The sequence below is a fragment of the Drosophila ficusphila genome, unplaced genomic scaffold (assembly GCF_018152265.1).
Source record: "Drosophila ficusphila isolate 14025-0441.05 unplaced genomic scaffold, ASM1815226v1 contig_791, whole genome shotgun sequence".
Taxonomy (NCBI): domain Eukaryota; kingdom Metazoa; phylum Arthropoda; class Insecta; order Diptera; family Drosophilidae; genus Drosophila; species Drosophila ficusphila.
The window spans coordinates 1,225,291-1,245,350 of record NW_025064737.1 but is presented as its reverse complement, the minus strand read 5'-3'; the positions used below and the strand labels follow the sequence as shown (position 1 = coordinate 1,245,350).

The window sequence follows — 20,060 nt, the reverse complement described above, 5'->3', positions numbered from 1 at the left end:
TTAATTTAATTTTTATATTTTTATTCGATTTACAATTAAAAATAACTGCTATTAATTTTCCACCTATTTATCCAACTATGTTTCTTAATGCCTACAAGGAAAACTTCTATAACTCATCCATTTTCTTCTTAATGCTTTATATGAGTCAGTCTAAATATTTACTAAAAACAATATTAAAGCGTTAAATGTCCGACCTTCTCGGCGTGCATTATACAACAATCATTCTATCGATTTTCCATGTTTTGTTTGCTTCATTTGAATATTTGCCCGTCATCGTCGTAACAACAACATCGGGGAAAAATCACGGTAGTAATGATAACAACAATAACAGCATTAACCCCAGCGAGACCACAACAATAATCACATAGGAGAACATTATGCCAAAGTGATATTCGTCGGTTGTTCAATTGAAATTACTGCAAGTCAGCCCAGACTCTCCAACTCGGTAGCTGATTTCAGTAGGAGAAATCGGCATCCAATAGTCCCTTTCCTCTCTTCAAGATCAATGCGGTTGTTATCCAAGAGTTTTCTGCATCTAGATTCGCTCCTATAGGAACCCATTTCTGAAAGCGGAAAATAAATGGACTGGTCCATATCCACACTTATGTCTCGTCCGGAATCGATGAAAGCCCTCTGAAAATGGGCGGTGCTTCCATGGCCCAGACGACTTTTTTCCGACTTCAGTTTTGGAGCGTGCGCCATGACTGCCGAGTTACCAACACACTTGCAGCATATAAACAACCTAAATGTCGTATCCGTGAGTGGTCCATACAGTCAAGGTTTGGTAAATAAACACAGTTGAACGCTACAGTGGAGTTGTGCACTATAAGTTCTTACTATGACATCCGAAGAAATAGTTTTAGAGAATGCCATACAATAATATGGAAATTAGATTGTGAAAAACATTCCTATAAATTTGTAAGTATTTAGAGATTAACATAAAAATACAGATACATTTTAAAGCTGATATGAATTATTTGAAACCATTAGAGAGTTTTCTAAAAATATAATAGTCAAATATCCCAAGCTGTGAGGTTTGTTACCAGGCTCAATATTCCAGACCGACAGTGTACACGCAACTCTGAATGGGTGTGACTAAAGATCTTGCTGTCCCGCTTTAGCCTCAATCGTTCTATCTCTGTCGCTCGCGAAAGAGAGAGCCGTTTGGTGGTGGAAAATGGCCACCGCGGAGGAGGGTGAGAAAAGCATGGCTGCAATATACGAATGGCTCACCTTCCATCCCGCCGCGTGTATGTGTGTGTAGGCCGTCCTTCTATTGTTTCTGCAGTGAAAACCCGTTTTGATGGCAATGGCGGTGGGAGAGAGCGAGCGAGAGAGCAAACGGGTGAGCGAAGAGTAGCGAAACAGGTTCGCTCGCGCGGAGAGTTATCGCCAGCGAGCATAACAAAAAATCGGCTCGAATGGAACGGTTCGTGCTCGCAGCGCACTCGTAAATCCGAAGTGTCCGCCTTTTCTCCCAGTGTGTGTTTTAAATTCATAAAAACCGTTTTTTTACAACTGGAAAATAGCGCCATAACAAAGGCTCCAGGGTTACTAAAGTGCCAAAAATAAAGTGCAAACCAAGTCAATAAGTTCTCAAAAACCATACAAGTGAAAACGGTGATATCAGATGAATATTTATAAATATACCATAAATAAATCGTCTTTCTATGATTGGAGTTTTAAAACAAACTCTTGTTTTCGGTGTAAAAGTTGAAAAAGCCTTAATTTGCAATAACCAACACAATAAAATAATTACTATTTACGAGAAGTCGTGAATCAACCTTATAGTTACTGTATAAAAAACAAAAGCTTAAGAATATGTGCAAGCGGAGTGAAAGTACCCAAGAAGATTTCTAAAAAACCAACGAAAAGCCCCAAAAAACCTCTCTGGAGAACCGCGACCCCACAGATCTCTCGTCATGAGCTCGTTCCTCATGGGTTATCCACATGCTCCACATCATGTCCAGAGTCCCATGTCCATGGGCAATAGCTTGGACCCGAAGTTCCCGCCGGTGGCCGATGACTACCATCACTACAACGGTCACTACTCGATGACCGCCTCCACGGGCCACATGAGTGGTGCCGTCGGCGGTGGTGCAGTGTCAGGTGTGGTGGGATCGGTGGGCGGTGGCGGGGCAGGTGGGATGTCGGGGCATCCGCATGCCATGCATCCGGCGGACATGGTCAGCGACTACATGGCGCACCACCACAATCCGCACAGCCATTCCCACTCGCACTCCCACTCGCTGACGCACCACCACAGCAACAGCGCGTTATCCGGGCACCACCAGCCATCCGCCGGCGGTTACAGCTCCAACTACGCAGCCGCCACTCCGCCCTCACACCCGCACTCGCATCCGCACGCACATCCGCACCAGAGCCTCGGCTACTACGTGCACCACGCGCCCGAGTTCATCTCCGCGGGAGCGGTGCACTCCGATCCCTCGAACGGATACGGAGCGGCGGTAAATGTCCCGAACACGAGCAACGGCAGTGGCGGCGGAGGAAGCGGAGCAGTTGTTGGAGGCGGAGCAGTGGGCGGATCGGGCAATGGATACTACGGCGGTTACGGCGGGGGCTATGGGGCTGCGAACGGGAGCGTGGGCAGCACCCACTCCCAAGGACACTCGCCGCACTCCCAGATGATGGATCTTCCCCTCCAATGCAGCTCCACGGAACCGCCGACAAACACGGCGCTGGGACTGCAGGAATTGGGTAAGTCAACTATAATGGGAGGTTTCTTAACCACATTTGGTAACAGTAAGAACCGTCTAGAGATCTGAGAAAAGTCCCTTGAACTATAAAAAGCGTTTAAAGAAACTTATAATATATGTATTAAGGAATAATAATACGTACAAAAAGAACAATGGTATTGGCAGTATGGACTTTAACAGTATTTATCAACGATATATGTTGGTTTTAAAGATTCCGATTTTGTTCTTCAGAATTGCCACATTTAATCTGCGAATTTAATTAAAGTAAACTTTTCAGTCTAAGTATAGACTGTAGTAGTATAAAAATTTGGTTTTGTGTGCTGGTAGTGTTAGTCGTTAATTTTAACTCATCTACAAATAGTTTTAAAGATCTGGCTACAAAACGAATAATATTTACTAAAGGTTTTACAATAGGTTATAAGGCTAGAAGAAAACAATATCGACAGCGCAATTATTTCGTACCCTTAAAATGAAATAGTATCAAGAAAACGACCTTTAACGTTAACAAAAAAGGAATATAAAAATCCCAACAGGAAGGTTTGTTTTAACTTTTAATGTTTTTTTTTCCATTTTATTACAAAATTGATCAACTATAAATTTTAAATCTTGATTAAAAGCCAGTTTTCAAACCAAATAGTTAACAATATCCATTTACTGCAGGTTTAAAACTGGAGAAACGCATCGAAGAAGCTGTACCTGCCGGCCAACAACTGCAAGAGCTGGGAATGCGATTGCGCTGTGATGATATGGGATCCGAAAATGTAAGTACCCCGAACAGTGCATTTCGCAAAGGAACGCATAATCAAGACCCTTGATTGACTTGTTTAGGACGACATGTCGGAGGAGGACCGGCTCATGCTGGATCGATCTCCAGACGAACTGCTCTCCAATGACAATGACGACGATCTCGGGGACTCAGACAGCGACGACGATCTGATGGCGGAGACGACCGATGGCGAGCGGATCATCTACCCCTGGATGAAGAAGATCCATGTGGCGGGAGTGGGTAAGTTGAAAGTTTCTCCATATCCCTCCTTCCCCTCCGCCTCAAGAGCCCCCATGTTGTGGCCCATTTTCGGGGTATGCTAATTAAATTACTTAGCTGCCAACACCCACTTGATCCACTGACAGGCCCCTGTAATGTTCGTTCTTTGGCGAAAACGAAAATGAAAATAAACAAAGTAAGAGCCAAAGACACCAGCCAACCGAGTAACTGAAAAAAGAAAACTGCGACTCCAAGCTCATTAATCAAAATCAAGAGTGCCACGCCTTGTGTCGAGGGGGGCGAGCCGTGCTCACCAAATGACAAGTTCCTGTACATACTGCTCCTATATAATGTAATGCACACGTCGTTGTGTGTGTTCCGTTCGCCTGCAATCAGCACTCGAATCGGCTCCTGGTAATAAGGCCTCTTCAGCTCTTTCAGCACTCCAGTCGACTTAAAGTCAACTTGGGTTGTTGAATGGCTCGGTGCCAATTGATGTGTCACATAGAGTAAGCAATATTGCTCTGCATAAGCTTTTATTTGCTTTTGTGGCACAGAATGGGAATTAGTATTATGTAGAATTCTGCATATTTTAAAAAAACATCAAGAATCGCACAATGTCTTATTTACACATATATTCTTATCAAAAAAACAACTGCAGTATTGGTATTAACTTCACTTGAATTGTTACACAAATTTGTATTATTTATCAAGGCAAGTCAGATTCTGACTCTGCAAACCCAACAATGAAAGCTTTTATGAGTATGAAGCACCACTATTCTTAGTAAAAACTGAATGCAACATCCAGTTAACTCGGACATGGAGAACAGGTTTCTACTCAATTCCATTCACCAGATCCAGACCTGTGAATGGGCTCCGTAAAGTTGAGTTGACAGTGTTGGCCCGGCAAAGATAATTACCCTTAATTGTCGCGCCCAAAACGGGAATTCATTCAGCCATGTGTCGAATGTGTTACCAACAATATCCACCGGCCAACTGGCGATTGTCGCCACTTATTGTTTTAATATTGCTGAATGGGGATGCCTTTGGGCGGCCAGTAGGTGACGAATGCATTTGCTGGAGGATCGGGAGAAGGTAGAAAAAACTGATAGATTGCTTTTTAATTAGCACAGCGTCAAAGTACTCCAGTTCGACCATAACCTTGACCCAAATGGGTAATTATAACGTTTCGCTTAACGCCACTCCGACTCGCTCATTGTCAAATGCCTCATCGGTTCATCGATTTCCCAGTACCCACTCCAGATATTAGTCTCACTGGGGATTTTACAATGCACTGTAAAAAACCATGCATTAAAATTGTCGCTACATCTCGAATAGATCGCAAATCAAAATTTTATTTATTAATAAATATACCAAACAAAAACAAATTTTAAACTTTAGGAGTTCTAACAACATTTTGAAAAAAGTTCCAATTGCCTCAAAGTTTTTTGTATTCATTTTTTTAAGGATAAGACTAGTTCTTTTATACATTTTTTTTAACATTTGCATTCGAAAATACATAAAGTATAGTTTACTTAGTAGAGGGATCAAAATTTCTTCGAGTGTCTCCATCAAAAATCAAACATCAAAACAAAATATCGGAGTAGTCCGACGAACTGTGGGACAGACAGACAAACGATCGCTCAGGGGCATTTTTGACACAGTCGCAAGGTATACGACTCCGATTCCGACTTCGACTCCGCTTCAGATTCCGATGCCGAACCCCCTCCACCTCCACCGTCGAGCCGAAACTCCGACTGAGTGACGGATGGTCCGTGTCATTTGATGTTAATGTTGTGACATTTATCATGAGCGCACGACCACGAGAACAAGACGAAACTTGATTATCGCCAGTGCATCATCTCGGCCAGCGTCTTGGCATCCGTCTCGTTATGCCCCAAAACCCGTAACCCCGAGTCCCCTCCGGTGTCGTGTTGGTCCCTTTACAAATGACTTACACTCGCTTAGCACTTGCCCGAAACTAAGGCCCCAAACTATGCCTCCGATGTGGCGTGTGGTCCCTTGCCCAATTTATTGTGTTTGTGCCCTACGGCGAGCCCAAAACTTGTTCGAAACTTGTGCCTCCGTCGGATGAAAGAGCGAGGCTAGGTGTGAAACGAATTTGGAGAGCAATTTCGTGAATTATTTAATAGTTGGCATTAAAAGTGTTGAAAGGTAGGGAAAAGTTAACTAATCTGGGCTTATTTTATGTTGGCGTTAATAAGTTTAATGGGAGAAAAAAATCTTAATATGCTGAGATTCATAAATAAAATAATTCAATAAAGAGTTTGGGCTCGGAATTTAATTTCTTTATTTTATACAAGTTTACCAAGAATTTCGACATATTTAAAGAATATAATATTAAAATTAAAAGGTTTTCGTTCTAAAGAATCTTAAGAATTTTTGAACAGAGAAACACAAATAAATAATGATATTTGGAATGACAAAACAAAGCATTTGAAAAGTAATTCTTTATGATTTCATAATTTAATGTAGCAACCTATTTTAATTGAGATACATTTGAGAAATGGAAAATTAATAAGAAATAATTTATTGGTTTTGGTAATCTCCTGCATATAGGTACATATGTATGTGGATTTACTTATAACATGTATTATGTGTAACCTTTTCTAACTTCTACCTTAAAAAAATTTCGTTAACGTATATTTTAAAATTGTTTCCAACCAATAATAATTTACATTAAACAGGTTTTGTGGAAGCCTGCAAAAATGTTATTGTATTAATAATTTATCAGTTATGGATTAGTTGGCAATGGATCTTTAACTGTTTTAAGAGATACAGTTCTCGCAATTCTTTAATATAATAACTAAACCTATTGAAACACATTTAGGCCCATGCAAATGCAAAATCTGAACGAAATGAATTCTGTGAAGAGCATTGACTGAATAATATTGATTTTATGCACGACGTCGGCTCAAGATGAGGCGGCTAAAAACGCGTACAAGTTTCGTGTTTGTACAGGGAGATACACACAGCCGTAGATACAGTATAGCTGCTTTCAATGAACGGCGGAACGTGAACAGCCTTGTAACTGAATTTCAATGGCAAGTCCACGATTAAGTTTCCACCATGAGGCTGAGTTCGGCCCGAGAGTCACAGTTACTCGATGACTTGCGGAAAAGCCTCAGAGGCGGGCAAAAAAAAGTGCAAGCCGCAGATACAGATACAGATACAGATTCAGAGTCAGACTTGGATTCAGATACATGAGGCTCAGACGCAGATGCTGTAAAAACTCAGCTGGAATTGCGCCTTTTGCAAAAGTGCAAACCGCTGGTAAGGGGGTGGTAAGGGGTGGGGAATCAGGGGAGTAATCACCGGCGGCCCAGGGCATGACAATGATGAAAATGACGCAGTAAAAATTAAGAAGTTCGCCTTTATGACAGATGGGGCACGAACAGCTGAGACTCAGCTGGGTTCTTCACAAAGCATAATTAGCGATCCCTGTCCGCTCACTCTCTCTCTCTCTCTCTCTCTCTCTCCCCTCTTTCTCTCCCTTTCACTCGCTTTACTGCCGTCTCTGTTTTGGTTCGGCAATTTACGCCAATAAAGTTCTCCGGACTCCGGAGCTGTGCAAATTATTGAAATTGGCTTTAATTAGCGGAGCTTTTATTGCTGCTGCCACACTCTGCCCATTGTCCATCGGGGAACACAAATATATACGAAATATATATGTACAACTTAGTGGGGTTTTGTGGGTTCTTGTCTCGAAAGCAACGAATCTCCAAGGTCGCCTCTCCATTGTTCACCGGTCTTTGAGTCGTGAGCTTCTTAGCTTGAGTTGTCTTGTCTTTCTTCTGGTACTCTGCACTTTGCTGTCGGTTTCGGTTTCGGTTTCGCTTGATTTTACGGATCCATTCTATTTCCATTTCGTTAGCACAACAAAACGATTCCGTCTTGGGACAAGTGCCGCATTTTCGGCTTAGTTGAATAACATTGTTGATGGTCATTCGATTGGGGGCTTTTGTTGTTAAGTGCCAGAATCGAAAGTGAAGCTAGACATTTTTAGAAACAAATGCCAAAGCTATTTTTGAGCATGAAATGTAAATGAAAAGAGCGCATCATTTAAATTATAACTTTATTATTTTACGTGGGTTGTTAAGCTCAAATATTCAAAAACTTTAGAGCTAGCAATAAAAAGTTGTATCCTTAAGTATAAGTTTAAGTTTTTAATTTATTGCATTTGTTCTTAATGGCCTAGGGCTTTTAAATTAACAGTTAAGTCTAGTTAAAATACTGAAAAGCTTTTAAAGGAATATATAAATGCAAATGTTTTAAGATAGTCGTCACTGTACAATTTAAATAACCTCTGTGGTTCTGGTGTTCGCATAAGAGTTTGTTTTTCACATAATGGTAAACAAGAACCAGGGAAAATTCGGCATCCATTCTCTAATTAGTTTTGGCTCCAACAAACATAGCATCTTTTCCCCCGACTCTTTCAGCTATACTTAAATTAACATATTTTTCCATTTAGTTTTGCACTTGGCTTTAAGTCAGTCAAAAGCGCTTAAAGTATGTATTTGCGTTTAAATTAACAAAATTCGAGTTGGAGAACAATTCTCCCACAGCGCGGCAACCAGTTCAAGTGCTGCGGGTACTTTACGTTGGAAACACATATGTAAACATATACATATATAGAATATAGAATACATATATACGAGGGTTTGGGTGTTCTGCCCGTACATGTGTAAGTAGCATGAGCTCATGTTTATTTTTATTATTTGCCTGCCACAAATTGCAAGTCACTTGACAAGCTGCTGATGCAGCTCCCGCTGTTGTTGAAATGTTGACTTGCCTTTTTTCTCCACTCGCGGTTGTTGTTTTTGTTGTTGTTGCCATGAGCTCACACACTTTAATGTATAAAATTAAAAAAAAGAACACCGAGCGCCTCAGTAAAGTTTCAAACTTAGAACCCAGCTGGATAACACGGCGTATGCGCAATCTCCGTTTGGGCATTCATTAGTGCAGACCGAAAATTAATTTCTAGCCATTTGTTCGCTGCATTCGAATTGCGATTTCCTCTAATAGGCGAACAGGTTTTTCGTTTTTTCCACGCTTGCTATTAATGCCTTTGATGAATGTTTGTATAAATGAATTATGACAGCCGTTAAATATTTTCGACTGATTTCTTTCTTTTATTTTTCACTACGATTTTGTGGCTTTTTCGGGTTGGCACGAGTCAAATTTCTTTCTCCGATTTACCTCCGATACTTACACACTCTCTGTTTACCGGGTTGTCAATTAATCATTTGTATTCAGGCATCTTCTTAAATCGAATGCAAAATGAATGGATTTAAAGAATCGAAGCCCGGAAGTTGTCTGGTGGCCACCGCACCTCAAAATCGGGTTGGCTTAAGCCCTCAAATGAGGCCGCCAGACAACAGCGGATTATGAAATAATGCCTGACATAGTTTTTATTCCCCATCCCCGCTTTTGCAGCATGAAAATGTAGAGTCACAAACGCATGATAAATCATATGAAATTTCGGATGGGACAAACATGCCGACAGCCTGAGTCAGGCCCCAGAAAGGGAAGGAAAGTGTGGGAGGGAAAGGGACAGCTGCTGCCTACACACTAAGTCCGCCCGCGGGCGCCAATTTTATGCAGCATGCCCGTCTCCCTTTTTCACAGCTCTTTAGCACTTTTCCACCTAACGTTCCCCTCGGAGAAACGTATCCCCGATGGCTTGTGCAATCTTGATTTCCTTGGCCTTGTATGATGCGGCATTTTCATAAATTGGCTGCCATTCTTGCCAGTGTTAAATGCAATTGGCACTCTTTTCCTTTTCGTTTTCGTTTTTCGTCTTAAGCCATGACGCTGCGGTTTCCTTTGGAAGCCTGGACCGAACACTGAAGTTCTTCCGCTTCGCGGGCCCTGGCAGTTTCGTTGAAACGTTGAAATGAAATGATACGCACTTATTAAAAACGAATTAACGCAGCATGCCGCCAACGCCAGCGCCGACTTCTCCGCTGACGCAGCAGCTGACATTGGGATCGGTGTTGTTTCGTTATCTGTTGTATTTCCCTGCTCCTTTGGGGTTTTGTAATTGATATTGCAGTTGGCTCGGTTCGGTTTCCACCGCCGTCCCTTTCGGTTCTCTTTAATTTTTCGACTCATGTTTTGTTTCGAGATTTTGCTTGCAACCCGAATCAATAATTGATGGATTAGCGTTGCATGTTAGTACTTAAGCTAATTTTTGTGTGAGGAACTAAAAGCTCAATGGGGTGTGTTATAGAAAGATTGACTTTACAAATTAACAAGGTATAATCCCTTAGAAGCGATTTAAAAATATAAAAGGGTAAATGGAAAATGATGATATTGTAATCTTATTTCATGATATACGAAGCTGTAAAACAAAAATATAGCAATAAGTTAGGTTTGCTTCAAACAATTTAATATCCTTGTTTGTTACCAAAATCAGTTGTTTTCAAATAGCAGGAAACCAGATAAACTTTTAAATGTTATCATACACTTCTTCTTCCCGAAAACAAACTTTTAACTTTATTCGACCTGCCACCCCGCTCAAGAAAATAAAAATAAAAACTGTCAGCAGCTCTTAGCGCATCTGTTCCGTTCCCTCCTGAACTGCTACAATGACCTGACCCATGTTAGTCCATTTTTTCTGATGGACCACCCGGCCAATGTGCTCCCCCTCTCCCTGGTTTGGGGGCCTGTCAACGGTTGGCTGGACATATATCATTAATCTAAGTTTCGGGCCGCCGAGCTGGGATTGAAATATTTCTATCAAATCGAAAGCTGTCTGTCACAGAGCAATGAAATTTTTATAAATGCACAACTTCGGACGGAAAGTGCGAGGGACTGTAAGTCTGATAGAAACATCAGCGGAGATGGCAGCAAATTGAAATTGATGGAGCGTGTATATATTTTGAATGTCCATCTCCGACGGGCGGCAGGTGCGAGGCATTTATCTGTCTCGGCGATAAAAATAAAGAACACGGAGTAAGAAAGTTGAAAGGGGAATGGGAGAGCGGAAGGATGCAACCCTCAGATGTGTTTAATTTCCCAGCCGGAAAAACTAACTGCGGCCGCGTAATTTTTCGGGAGGCCCAAGGACAAGTCCTGACATCCTGGCAGTTGCGCGCCATTTGATTTTGATTAATTATCCCCGGCCCAACTGACACGGCTCTTTCATGTGCCCGCGGGCTAACCCTCTGAGCCGCCCCCACCCCCTCCCCCCTCTGTGGCACCAGCAACTCCCCTCGACCTGTCCAGTTTCAAGGTGAATGCGAGAAAAACTTTGGCGCGGGCTTATTAAGGGTTGTCAACTTATCTGGGAGATTTATTGAGAACTGTTATGAAACGCAATTTGAAGTGTATTAATTGTGGTGCCCCACCCCCATCCCTCCATATTGTTTATACTCCTCGATCATTAATTACGAAAATCCTGCGTTCTCGATTCGAGTTTCACACGGAGAGAACACGGAACTACTGTGGAAATGTATAATCTTAAAATGAGTTGCTCTCAAAGTCTTTTTAATTTGTGTTTACAATAATTTAATAAAACAAAAGTATACATTTTTGCAAACATTTGTACATCATTATTCATTTAAACATTGTTTTATATTTGAAATCGATTTCAAGGAAACTCTAACTCCATGAATACTTATAATAAGTTAAACAATGATATATAATAAAAGATATTCAAATCTAATTTTTAAAAAACTAGTGTTAAAAGACCTAACCTTTATCTTTATGTATAATATATGTACATTTTTTAAGATAAGAATTAATATATCTCATTTTTAGAAAGCTTTTTCTTTATTTTTATTTTTTTATTTTATTAACTACATATTTATTTTTTTATATTGTCTAACTCCTCCGATCTTTCTCCTTTTTTCGTGCAGCGAACGGGTCGTACCAGCCGGGAATGGAGCCAAAACGCCAACGCACCGCCTACACGCGCCACCAGATCCTGGAGCTGGAGAAGGAGTTCCACTACAACCGCTACCTGACGCGTCGGCGGCGCATCGAGATCGCCCATACGCTGGTCCTGTCGGAGCGGCAGATCAAGATCTGGTTCCAGAACAGGCGCATGAAGTGGAAGAAGGACAACAAGCTGCCCAACACCAAGAACGTGCGCAAGAAGACGGTGGACGCCAACGGCAACCCAACACCGGTAGCCAAGAAGCCCACCAAGCGGGCCGCCTCCAAGAAGCAGCAGTCGCAGCAGCAGCAGCAGCAACAGCAGCAGTCGCAACAGCAGCAGTCGCAACAGCAGCAGACGCAACAGCAGCAGACCCCGGTGATGAATGAGGTGAGTGGAGCGTGTTGAAAGTTAACAGGAGCAGGCACTTAAGAACCATCCACTCCTCTGAATGGCAGTTCTTGCGTGTACTCTACAATTTTAAATTTAATTCATAACACCCAATTTACTATAATGATTACTAATTGAAAGAGGAGTGGTTACGGTTTATAAATTTAACGTACTTAATGATCTGACTTACAAATCTGAAATTTTAAAATATATGTATATATATATATATAAATATGGTTCAAAAGAGTAGTTGCTTCAAAAGACATGATTGCTGAAGAGAGGTCGTTGCAAAACGAACTTAAAACATATTTGGAATTTACTTTAAGTAACCTTATTAACTCTTCAAACGATTTATTATTAAACGATTTTTAATCAAGTCAGCAACTTCAATAGGTCTAGTATTTAAGGAAGTAAAATGCCGAACCTAAACACATCCTTCTTAAAATTTCCATAATGTTCTTCAACTTATTAATACAAAAACCACCAATTTTACTATATATGGGACATTCTTTTACAAACAGTACGGATTCGAGAAAAAATTTTTTTCATATCTCAGAATTGAATGAAATTTTTTTTATAGCTTCTATGGAAGATTTTATTCGACACGTGTAAAAGGATTTTACTCAAAAAAAAATAGTTTTTTATTTATTTTTTCTATATATTAAATATATTATCTCCGCTTCCAGTAGTCACATAATAAAAAATTTTTTTTTATTCAATAGGTATTAATGTTGCCTTTCAAGTTTTTTACTTGCAATTTTTTTATTTGTTCAGAAAAAAAATTATAAACAATTTAATGGTTTCAAAGCTGATCCCCACAACATATGTATATAATTGGAAAAATTACAATTTAATTCTATACGTCATTCCTAAGAAAAAACACTTGGATTTAATAAGATATAAAATAACATTGATCGCGCTGCGGCAGCATGTGGAGCGCGCGCTGCGAAAATTATTTAATTTCTCTTGATCTGATGAAGACCCCACTCTAATTCCTTTTACTGGTTATTAAGCGAAACATAGGGATAATAAATTGATTTTTTTCAATTAAATAAGTTGTGGGGATCGGCATTGAAATGTCGATATAATGATTAATTTGTAACTAATAAATAAATAAAAAATTAAATTAAAAAATAAAATTACTTTTTGAAAGCTGAATTCTTGAACTAAATAATAAAAAAAAATTGTAACGATACGATTAATAGAACAAGAGATAATAATTGATTTAACGTGTTCAAGGATAGAGAAAACCATTGATATTGTCAAAAATCATAACTTTGTAAAAAAAAATTTTTAAGCAAAATACCGATACACGTGTCTTTTTATTTTGCTTCCTACACCTAGAAAAAAATTTTGACAAAAATCGGAATTGTGACGCAAAAAAAGGTGTACCTACGATTTGTAAAAGAATGTCCCATATATGTATGCAAAAAAGTAGAAATTTTTTTATTTGGTATTCCGAAGCGAATTGACATTAATATTTTATCTTATCTAAGCCAACTATTAACTCAGTTTAAAAGTTGTCTTCAGGGGTAAAACTATTGTTTGGTTTTTAAAATGAAGATACTTAAGCCAGGATATGTCTTGCAAACTAGATTCATACTGATCTTCTGACCACCATTTTTAACCACTTTCCTTTCCCTTTCCTTTCCTTTCAGTGCATTCGTTCGGATAGTTTGGAGAGCATAGGCGATGTGAGCTCCTCGCTGGGCAACCCGCCCTACATACCTGCGGCACCTGAGACGGCCGGTTCCTACGGAGGACCTCAGCAGCACCTCGGCAACAGCGGCAACAATGGCAGCGGCAATAACAACAATAACAACAACAACAACAACAGCAACCTCAACAATAACAACAATCAGATGGGTCACACGAACCTGCACGGGCACCACCAACAGCAGCAATCCGATCTCATGACCAATCTTCAGCTCCACATCAAGCAGGATTACGATCTGACGGCCCTGTAGAACGACGACTTCGGCATTGTAAATTAGCTATCCCTACCATTCTTTGTAGAATTCTTTTTCATTTCGAATCAATAGCCTTGTACTTGGGACAAGGCTAAAGACAAATCGGAGCATACAGTGAACGTAGTTAGTAAAGGACCGAGCATTAGGTAGACGCGCTCATTATATAAAGTTGTAATCACGATTCCCCACAAGCGTTGTATATGAGTTTTACTTAAGCACCCTAGGATTCAGGTTTAAGAGATTGTATAAAGCCTAGAACGATTCGTCATAGCTGTTAAGTGGCAAACCCTAGCTCTAGAATTACTTACTTGTGTAATTACGGTAACTATAAATATTATTAACGAAACTAGTTGGCATCTGTTGTGCGTCTCTAGATGTGTGTAAGTTCGTACTTATATTTTATGGATATAGATAAAACTGAAAAGTGGAAAGTACATGTATCGAAATAAAGAGAATATATTGTATACGGAAATGAAAATAATACCAAGCTAATATTTGTTCATGGCAAAGGGTGAAACTTGTAGAGAAAACATATCGTACTTAAATAAGAATTAATATTTAAAGTGGTAAGTAATCTTCCTGGGTGACATTTTCAAAGAAGCTTCGCAAACACGAGATTATTGAACAAGTTAAACAATCTCCTTTGATTGATAGCCCCGATGAAGTTTCTTAACCCGCCTACACAAATCCCCGCCGAAGACATGCACACTTGTGTGCTCGACTATAATCCGCTGATTCATCATCGCTCATTGTCAACTAATTAGGACAAATTTAAACATCATGGCCCAAACGCTGCTGGGTAGCCGAATTCAGAGCCGAGTGTCTCCCCTTCAACTCCTTTTGTTGGGGGGCTTTCGCGCTAAAGAATTCAGCAGGCCTTTGTTGGCAATCAGCTCCGCTGAAGGAGAGGAGCCGAGTGAAGTTGCCAAATGCTAACAAGAGTTCTTAATTAAAAATCGATTCGCCAATGATTGATCACAGCCCATTGGCACCTGTTGGCTTCTGGAAATGTGTTCAACAAGAAATCGTCTCCGAGCGTGGGGATCCTCCGCCGATGGAGTGTGTGCGATAAACTGGTCTTAGCTCACTTCAGAGGTCCTATTGCGGATTGCGGATTGCGGATTGTGGCCGGTTGGTCGGTTGGTCGGGCGCGGCCTCCGTTGACAATGACCCGAGTCACCAGGAGAGTGTCCACCGAGATGGGCACACAATCAATCTACCCCCGATCCCTGACAGTGGATTGTCGGCCGGGTACATGGAAACACTCTTAGCGCTTAATTTATCATTGCGAAATGATCAGCACTGCTCCTCGGCCTCGGGACCCGCGATCCCAAACTGGAAATTGCGCACACTCGTCCCCAGCGATAAAAGGATTAAGACCCACTTATAGACCGGAACGACCGAGAACTCGCCCGAGGAGCCTGCTTAAAAACTGGGGGACGGCATCGAAGACGGGCACGCAGTTGAAATTAGCAGCTCAAAGTGATTACGAGAGCATGAGCACGTGTTAGGGGAATAATTTAACACTCTGACAGGGACCTCGGGGTCCTTCAGAAAGGGATCGAGCCCTGAAAAGGGAAATCGTAATTATGACCAACGGTAGCTTCACTTGTCACTTGCCCTTGGAGAAGGACCCACCGCAGGCAACTCTTCTAAAAGCCGGGCTTAAAAAACAGGTTTTATTGCAAGAATTTCTTTAGGATGACTATCTTTAAAAGTAAACAAAAGGTAAATATTGTAGGATAGTGGGTTAGTAATAGTCAGGAAAGATGAGACTTGTTTGAAATAGCATTTCTCCATTCTTTTAATTTGGTCAAACCCAAAATATAAATATTGTGAAGTATATATAACGTTTATTGCAGATGGGATGCATTACCTAAGAAGTGCATGATTACTAAAATATATAATACATCTATTTTAGTAAAAAAGAAGATTTATAAATATTCAAGTTTATCTCAAGATAGCGTTTGTTTAAGAAGCAATAATTGTTGGGTCGATGCAGTTTCCAAGTATTACTAATTCCCGTCATGTGCATGTACAATCTTAGGTTCATTTAATTCCAGAAAATTTCGTTAATCCATTAACCCCCACAAAACGACCTCACACCTCCTGGTAACAACTGGAGAAGACCACAAATCCAGCAACCATTAGTTCTAAATGATTTTTAATAGACAAAACTCAGCGCAGCCATTCATCTGGCCATTTATATCCCAGTCCGGCCTCAAAGAGCCAATCCATCGTTTGGCCACTCGCATGCCCAACATAATACATGGGTTAATGGTTACAAATTAGGCTGGATCGGTTGCAGGCGACCAACACGCAAGTAGAGGGGAGTGGCAAGGTGGACCAACCGCAGGCTTCCTTGGAGGAGGAGTGGATCCACAGCAGAGGTTGATAAAGTAGCACTTCATCTGGAAAGTGTTGGATTGTTAAAACAAATAGTTGGATTCAAAGAAATAAGTACTTGCAATTTAATACACTTTGAAGTAGGATATGATCTTTATTTTAGTATTACTGTTTAAGTGATACCTATTTGTTTCAATGTTTTTTAAATCAAATACACATATAAATAAATATATATATTTTAATTTAAAGTCAAAAAAAATATATTTATATTTATATTTATATATGATTTTAACTTAACATATAAAAGATTAAGCTATTTCTTTAATATATTCTTATTTTAGAAGCTACACTTATTGCTATTTTATTGACCTCAGCTGTGTATACATAGAAGGAGGCTAAGCTGCCAATTTAATAAATGGCCAGGCATTAATTAAATCGAAAAGGAGAGGGAACACACACAAGAGAGAGCAGGGAGGACTGGAGCTGCGACTTGAGTGATGAGACTTGATTGATTCCTGCCGAGGGCCACACTTGAGGTGCATTGTTGCACATAATTGTGGCTCCGGCCTTGGCTTGGCTGCACATTGATTTATTTATGCGGCCCGCTCTCCTTTGTCCCCTGGAATTTGTTTCCAATTCAAACTTAATGAGAATTGATGCCTCTTCAGCTTTTTGATTCCGACTTGTTTGTTTTGGCTTCGGGTTGTTTTGGCATTAAATGGCCTACTAATTGGCGAGGTGAAAACAATTAGCTGACATTTCTTGGAATGGCATACAAACCTCATAGCCAAAACGGTAGCCAGCTAGAGCCAAAAATGTCCTGCGGCATTCATCAAAAGGCGTACGGGGAGAAGTCAAACTGGAACCTCTGATTCCTATATCCCAGCGAGAGGGCTGCGAATCCTTTACCGTTCTAATCCCTTCACTAGTGCCGCCCGACGGCGCGTGGGCGTTTTAAGTGGGCGTGTCGCTGTGTCCGTATGCAAAAAAGGTTTGTCCATCCAACGAAATTAGCAACAGTAGACGCAGTTAATTGTTCCTCATTGTTTCGTCCCTTTCTGCCTGTCAGGATCTCACGAAAAATGTGGCTATAATCAAAGGGTTGAGACTGTGGGCCGAGCCGTGTCCCTTGACTTCTGTTGGGATAATCCGGGATGAAAGAGGATGAGACAGGATTAACATGGCGAAAGAGTCGCTTTGACCACCGCTGAGAAAAGTCAAAAGTTAGGAAGCCTGAGCGGCTCGAAAATAAATTCAAAATATTGGAAAAACAAACTCTGGTAATGCGAAATTGCATGGATGTTCATTGATATGCAGACACTATTTGTTTTCTATTTTTTTTTCCAAAAAAAAGGTTCATTAAATGCCAAAAAAAAAAATAACGAAACAAAAATAAAGATATTAATTAATAATTTTATGCGGTTTTTTTTTGCTGCTAAGTAGTTTGTAAATCGGTACTGCTGAATTGCATAAACCTCATTGATCATCTGCGGACATTATATTTATATTTTCTATCGTTTTCGAAAATAAAATGATTAACTAAATCAAAACTAAAAAAAAATATTAAAATCCGAACCCAGATATTAAATGAATTAAAGCTAATTAATAACTAGTTCCATATTTTATCTTTTGGTAAGACAATGATGATAATGATATATGATAATTCAACGATGATATGCAGAAATTTTATATGTTTTAAAGTTTTCGGAATTAAAAATGGTTTACTTTAACTTAGTTAATCTAAATAGAGCTATTATATGTTCCATGAAAAAATAATAATATGTTCAATTTTTGTTTTTCGCTGGGTTATTAGGGAATTGGACGACCAAATATAAAATGCTTTAATACCAATGTTCATTCGATTTGTTTTTGCGACTTCTTTTAAGATGTCAGGCAAAAGTATCTGCGGTAATTGACACACGATCATTAATCAAACTGCACAATACTGCATGCTTTTCTTTTCGTTCATTTCATTTTAGTCTTGCTTTTCGCTCGGTCTAAGAATTTTATTTACGTGAAAGGGAATACACTCGGTGGTCAACATTTTAAATGATTTTCCTTACAATGTATAATTTTTTAACAGGCGAAACAGACGTCAACACTTTTTAAGGCATAAGCTTGGAAAACCAAACCATCTCATTGTAAATTTTATATCCTCACCTTGCACTGGGAACAATTTAACTATAAATCAACAAAAACTTTAAAAAAATATATCTTTAAGTTTTATTTTGTTTTTTTTTTTTATGAAAAACTGTTATAAAAATGCGCTAGATTTATTTACTTTCGTTAACAAATTGAGCAGTATAAATATACTATAATTATTGTAAACATATTAAATATAAATCTTGTTTTTTTGTATAAATATAACTGTACAATAATTGCTATATTTCATCTGAAATTAATATTATTAAAAGAATCATTAATTCATAAGAATAAATTAACAAAGTTTGTACCGTTTCTGATTCTAAATATGTATCTTTTTGATTGTGGCCCTTTTTCGCTGTGTGTTTATCATGGCTGCCATCTGAAGGCTTTGTTTTTGCTACTGACAGCCCCTTGACAAGGCAATGGCAGCTGGAGAAGGCCTGAAGGGTCCGAAAATCCCCATATATGATGTGTACTCTTATTCCCATCCCTCACGTCCTCACTCACGGGCTCGTCAGCCACCCTCTCCACTTTCCCCTGGTTTCCCTTACCACTTCGCCACAGAGTGAAAGTTCCCCTTGAACGGAGTCCAAAAAGGACCCAGATGAAAGCAATTCCAACCATTTGCAATTCTTACCCTCGCGACGGAGTGTGTCTGTGACAGTGGCATTTTTGATAAAATTTTATTCCGTTCACATAGCCGTCAATGTCATTTCTGCCGCTCGCTTAGTCCCTTGCCTTTTTTTTTGTTTTTTGTTGATTATTTCGTTGACGTGCTTCTGTCTCAGACTCCGGGAAAAAATGGATACTCCCACACACTTGAAACTTTGGTTCTTTGCCGAATGTTAAGTGGTGGTTAGGTTTTCGATTTCCGGTCGAGTTTTGCGGGCAAGCGTGGAAAGTTTCAAAATGGTCAATGTATAAGATAGTTGATTATAGGGATTAAAATAAAATGCTTTTAACTAACTGTGCCAAATTACTTAACTCAATTCCTAAATCTTTCGATTAGCCGACGGACAGACAAAAAATATTCACTTTAAAAATTTGTGTAAAACACGGGCAACACCAAATACAAATTTCCTAAGAGGGAATCAAACAAACGGTTTCGGACTAACGATATTCAGAAACAAGCCGTAGATTTCAGATAGCCAATATACAAACCATGTAAGTGTAGAATGTATGATGAATATGTAGAATGGGTGTATATGTAAACTTAGTGCTTATTCGCACTGCTTGCTATTAAGCAGTGCACGTCGTATTCGAATAAAACAAATGCGGCGATATTAAACATTTCTTCATTTTATTATGTTCGAACATGCTGAACATAAACATTCAAGGTCCGTTTTTAAGGGCATGCTTGTTATAGTAAAGCGTTTCAGCTCTCGGTTTAATTTATAGGGTAAGAGTAGTCTACATAAATAAGAAAATATCATAAGGTTTCACAAAGCGAAAAGTTTATTGCACTGTTCCTCATCTTGCGGACGCCAATTATATAATATCAATAGAACCTCAGTAACATTGGGGTCATCGAATTACTTTGGCGATTGTTAAATAATTCCAACACACTCATTTAGTTATTAACCATGCTTAAGTTTTGATGGCAG

General features: G+C 39.7%; 1 protein-coding gene across 1 annotated transcript; it reads left to right on the top strand.

Annotated features, from left to right (window-relative positions):
- The first annotated feature begins 1,419 nt into the window (after positions 1-1,419).
- LOC108089098 (homeotic protein deformed) lies at positions 1,420-14,434 on the top strand. Its single transcript, XM_017187212.1, has 5 exons — positions 1,420-2,718; positions 3,378-3,478; positions 3,546-3,723; positions 11,586-11,995; positions 13,654-14,434. The coding sequence occupies exons 1-5, from the start codon at positions 1,923-1,925 to the stop codon at positions 13,960-13,962; spliced, it is 1,794 nt and encodes a 597-aa protein (XP_017042701.1). The 5' UTR covers positions 1,420-1,922; the 3' UTR covers positions 13,963-14,434.
- Positions 14,435-20,060: the final 5,626 nt, after the last annotated feature.

Bases quoted from the DNA above. Each gene is read 5' to 3' on its own strand.
- LOC108089098 (XM_017187212.1), top strand. From the start codon at position 1,923: ATGAGCTCGTTCCTCATGGGTTATCCACATGCTCCACATCATGTCCAG. The intron at 3,479-3,545 runs GTAAGTACCCCG...TGACTTGTTTAG, and splicing joins ATGATATGGGATCCGAAAAT to GACGACATGTCGGAGGAGGA. The intron at 11,996-13,653 runs GTGAGTGGAGCG...CTTTCCTTTCAG, and splicing joins AGACCCCGGTGATGAATGAG to TGCATTCGTTCGGATAGTTT.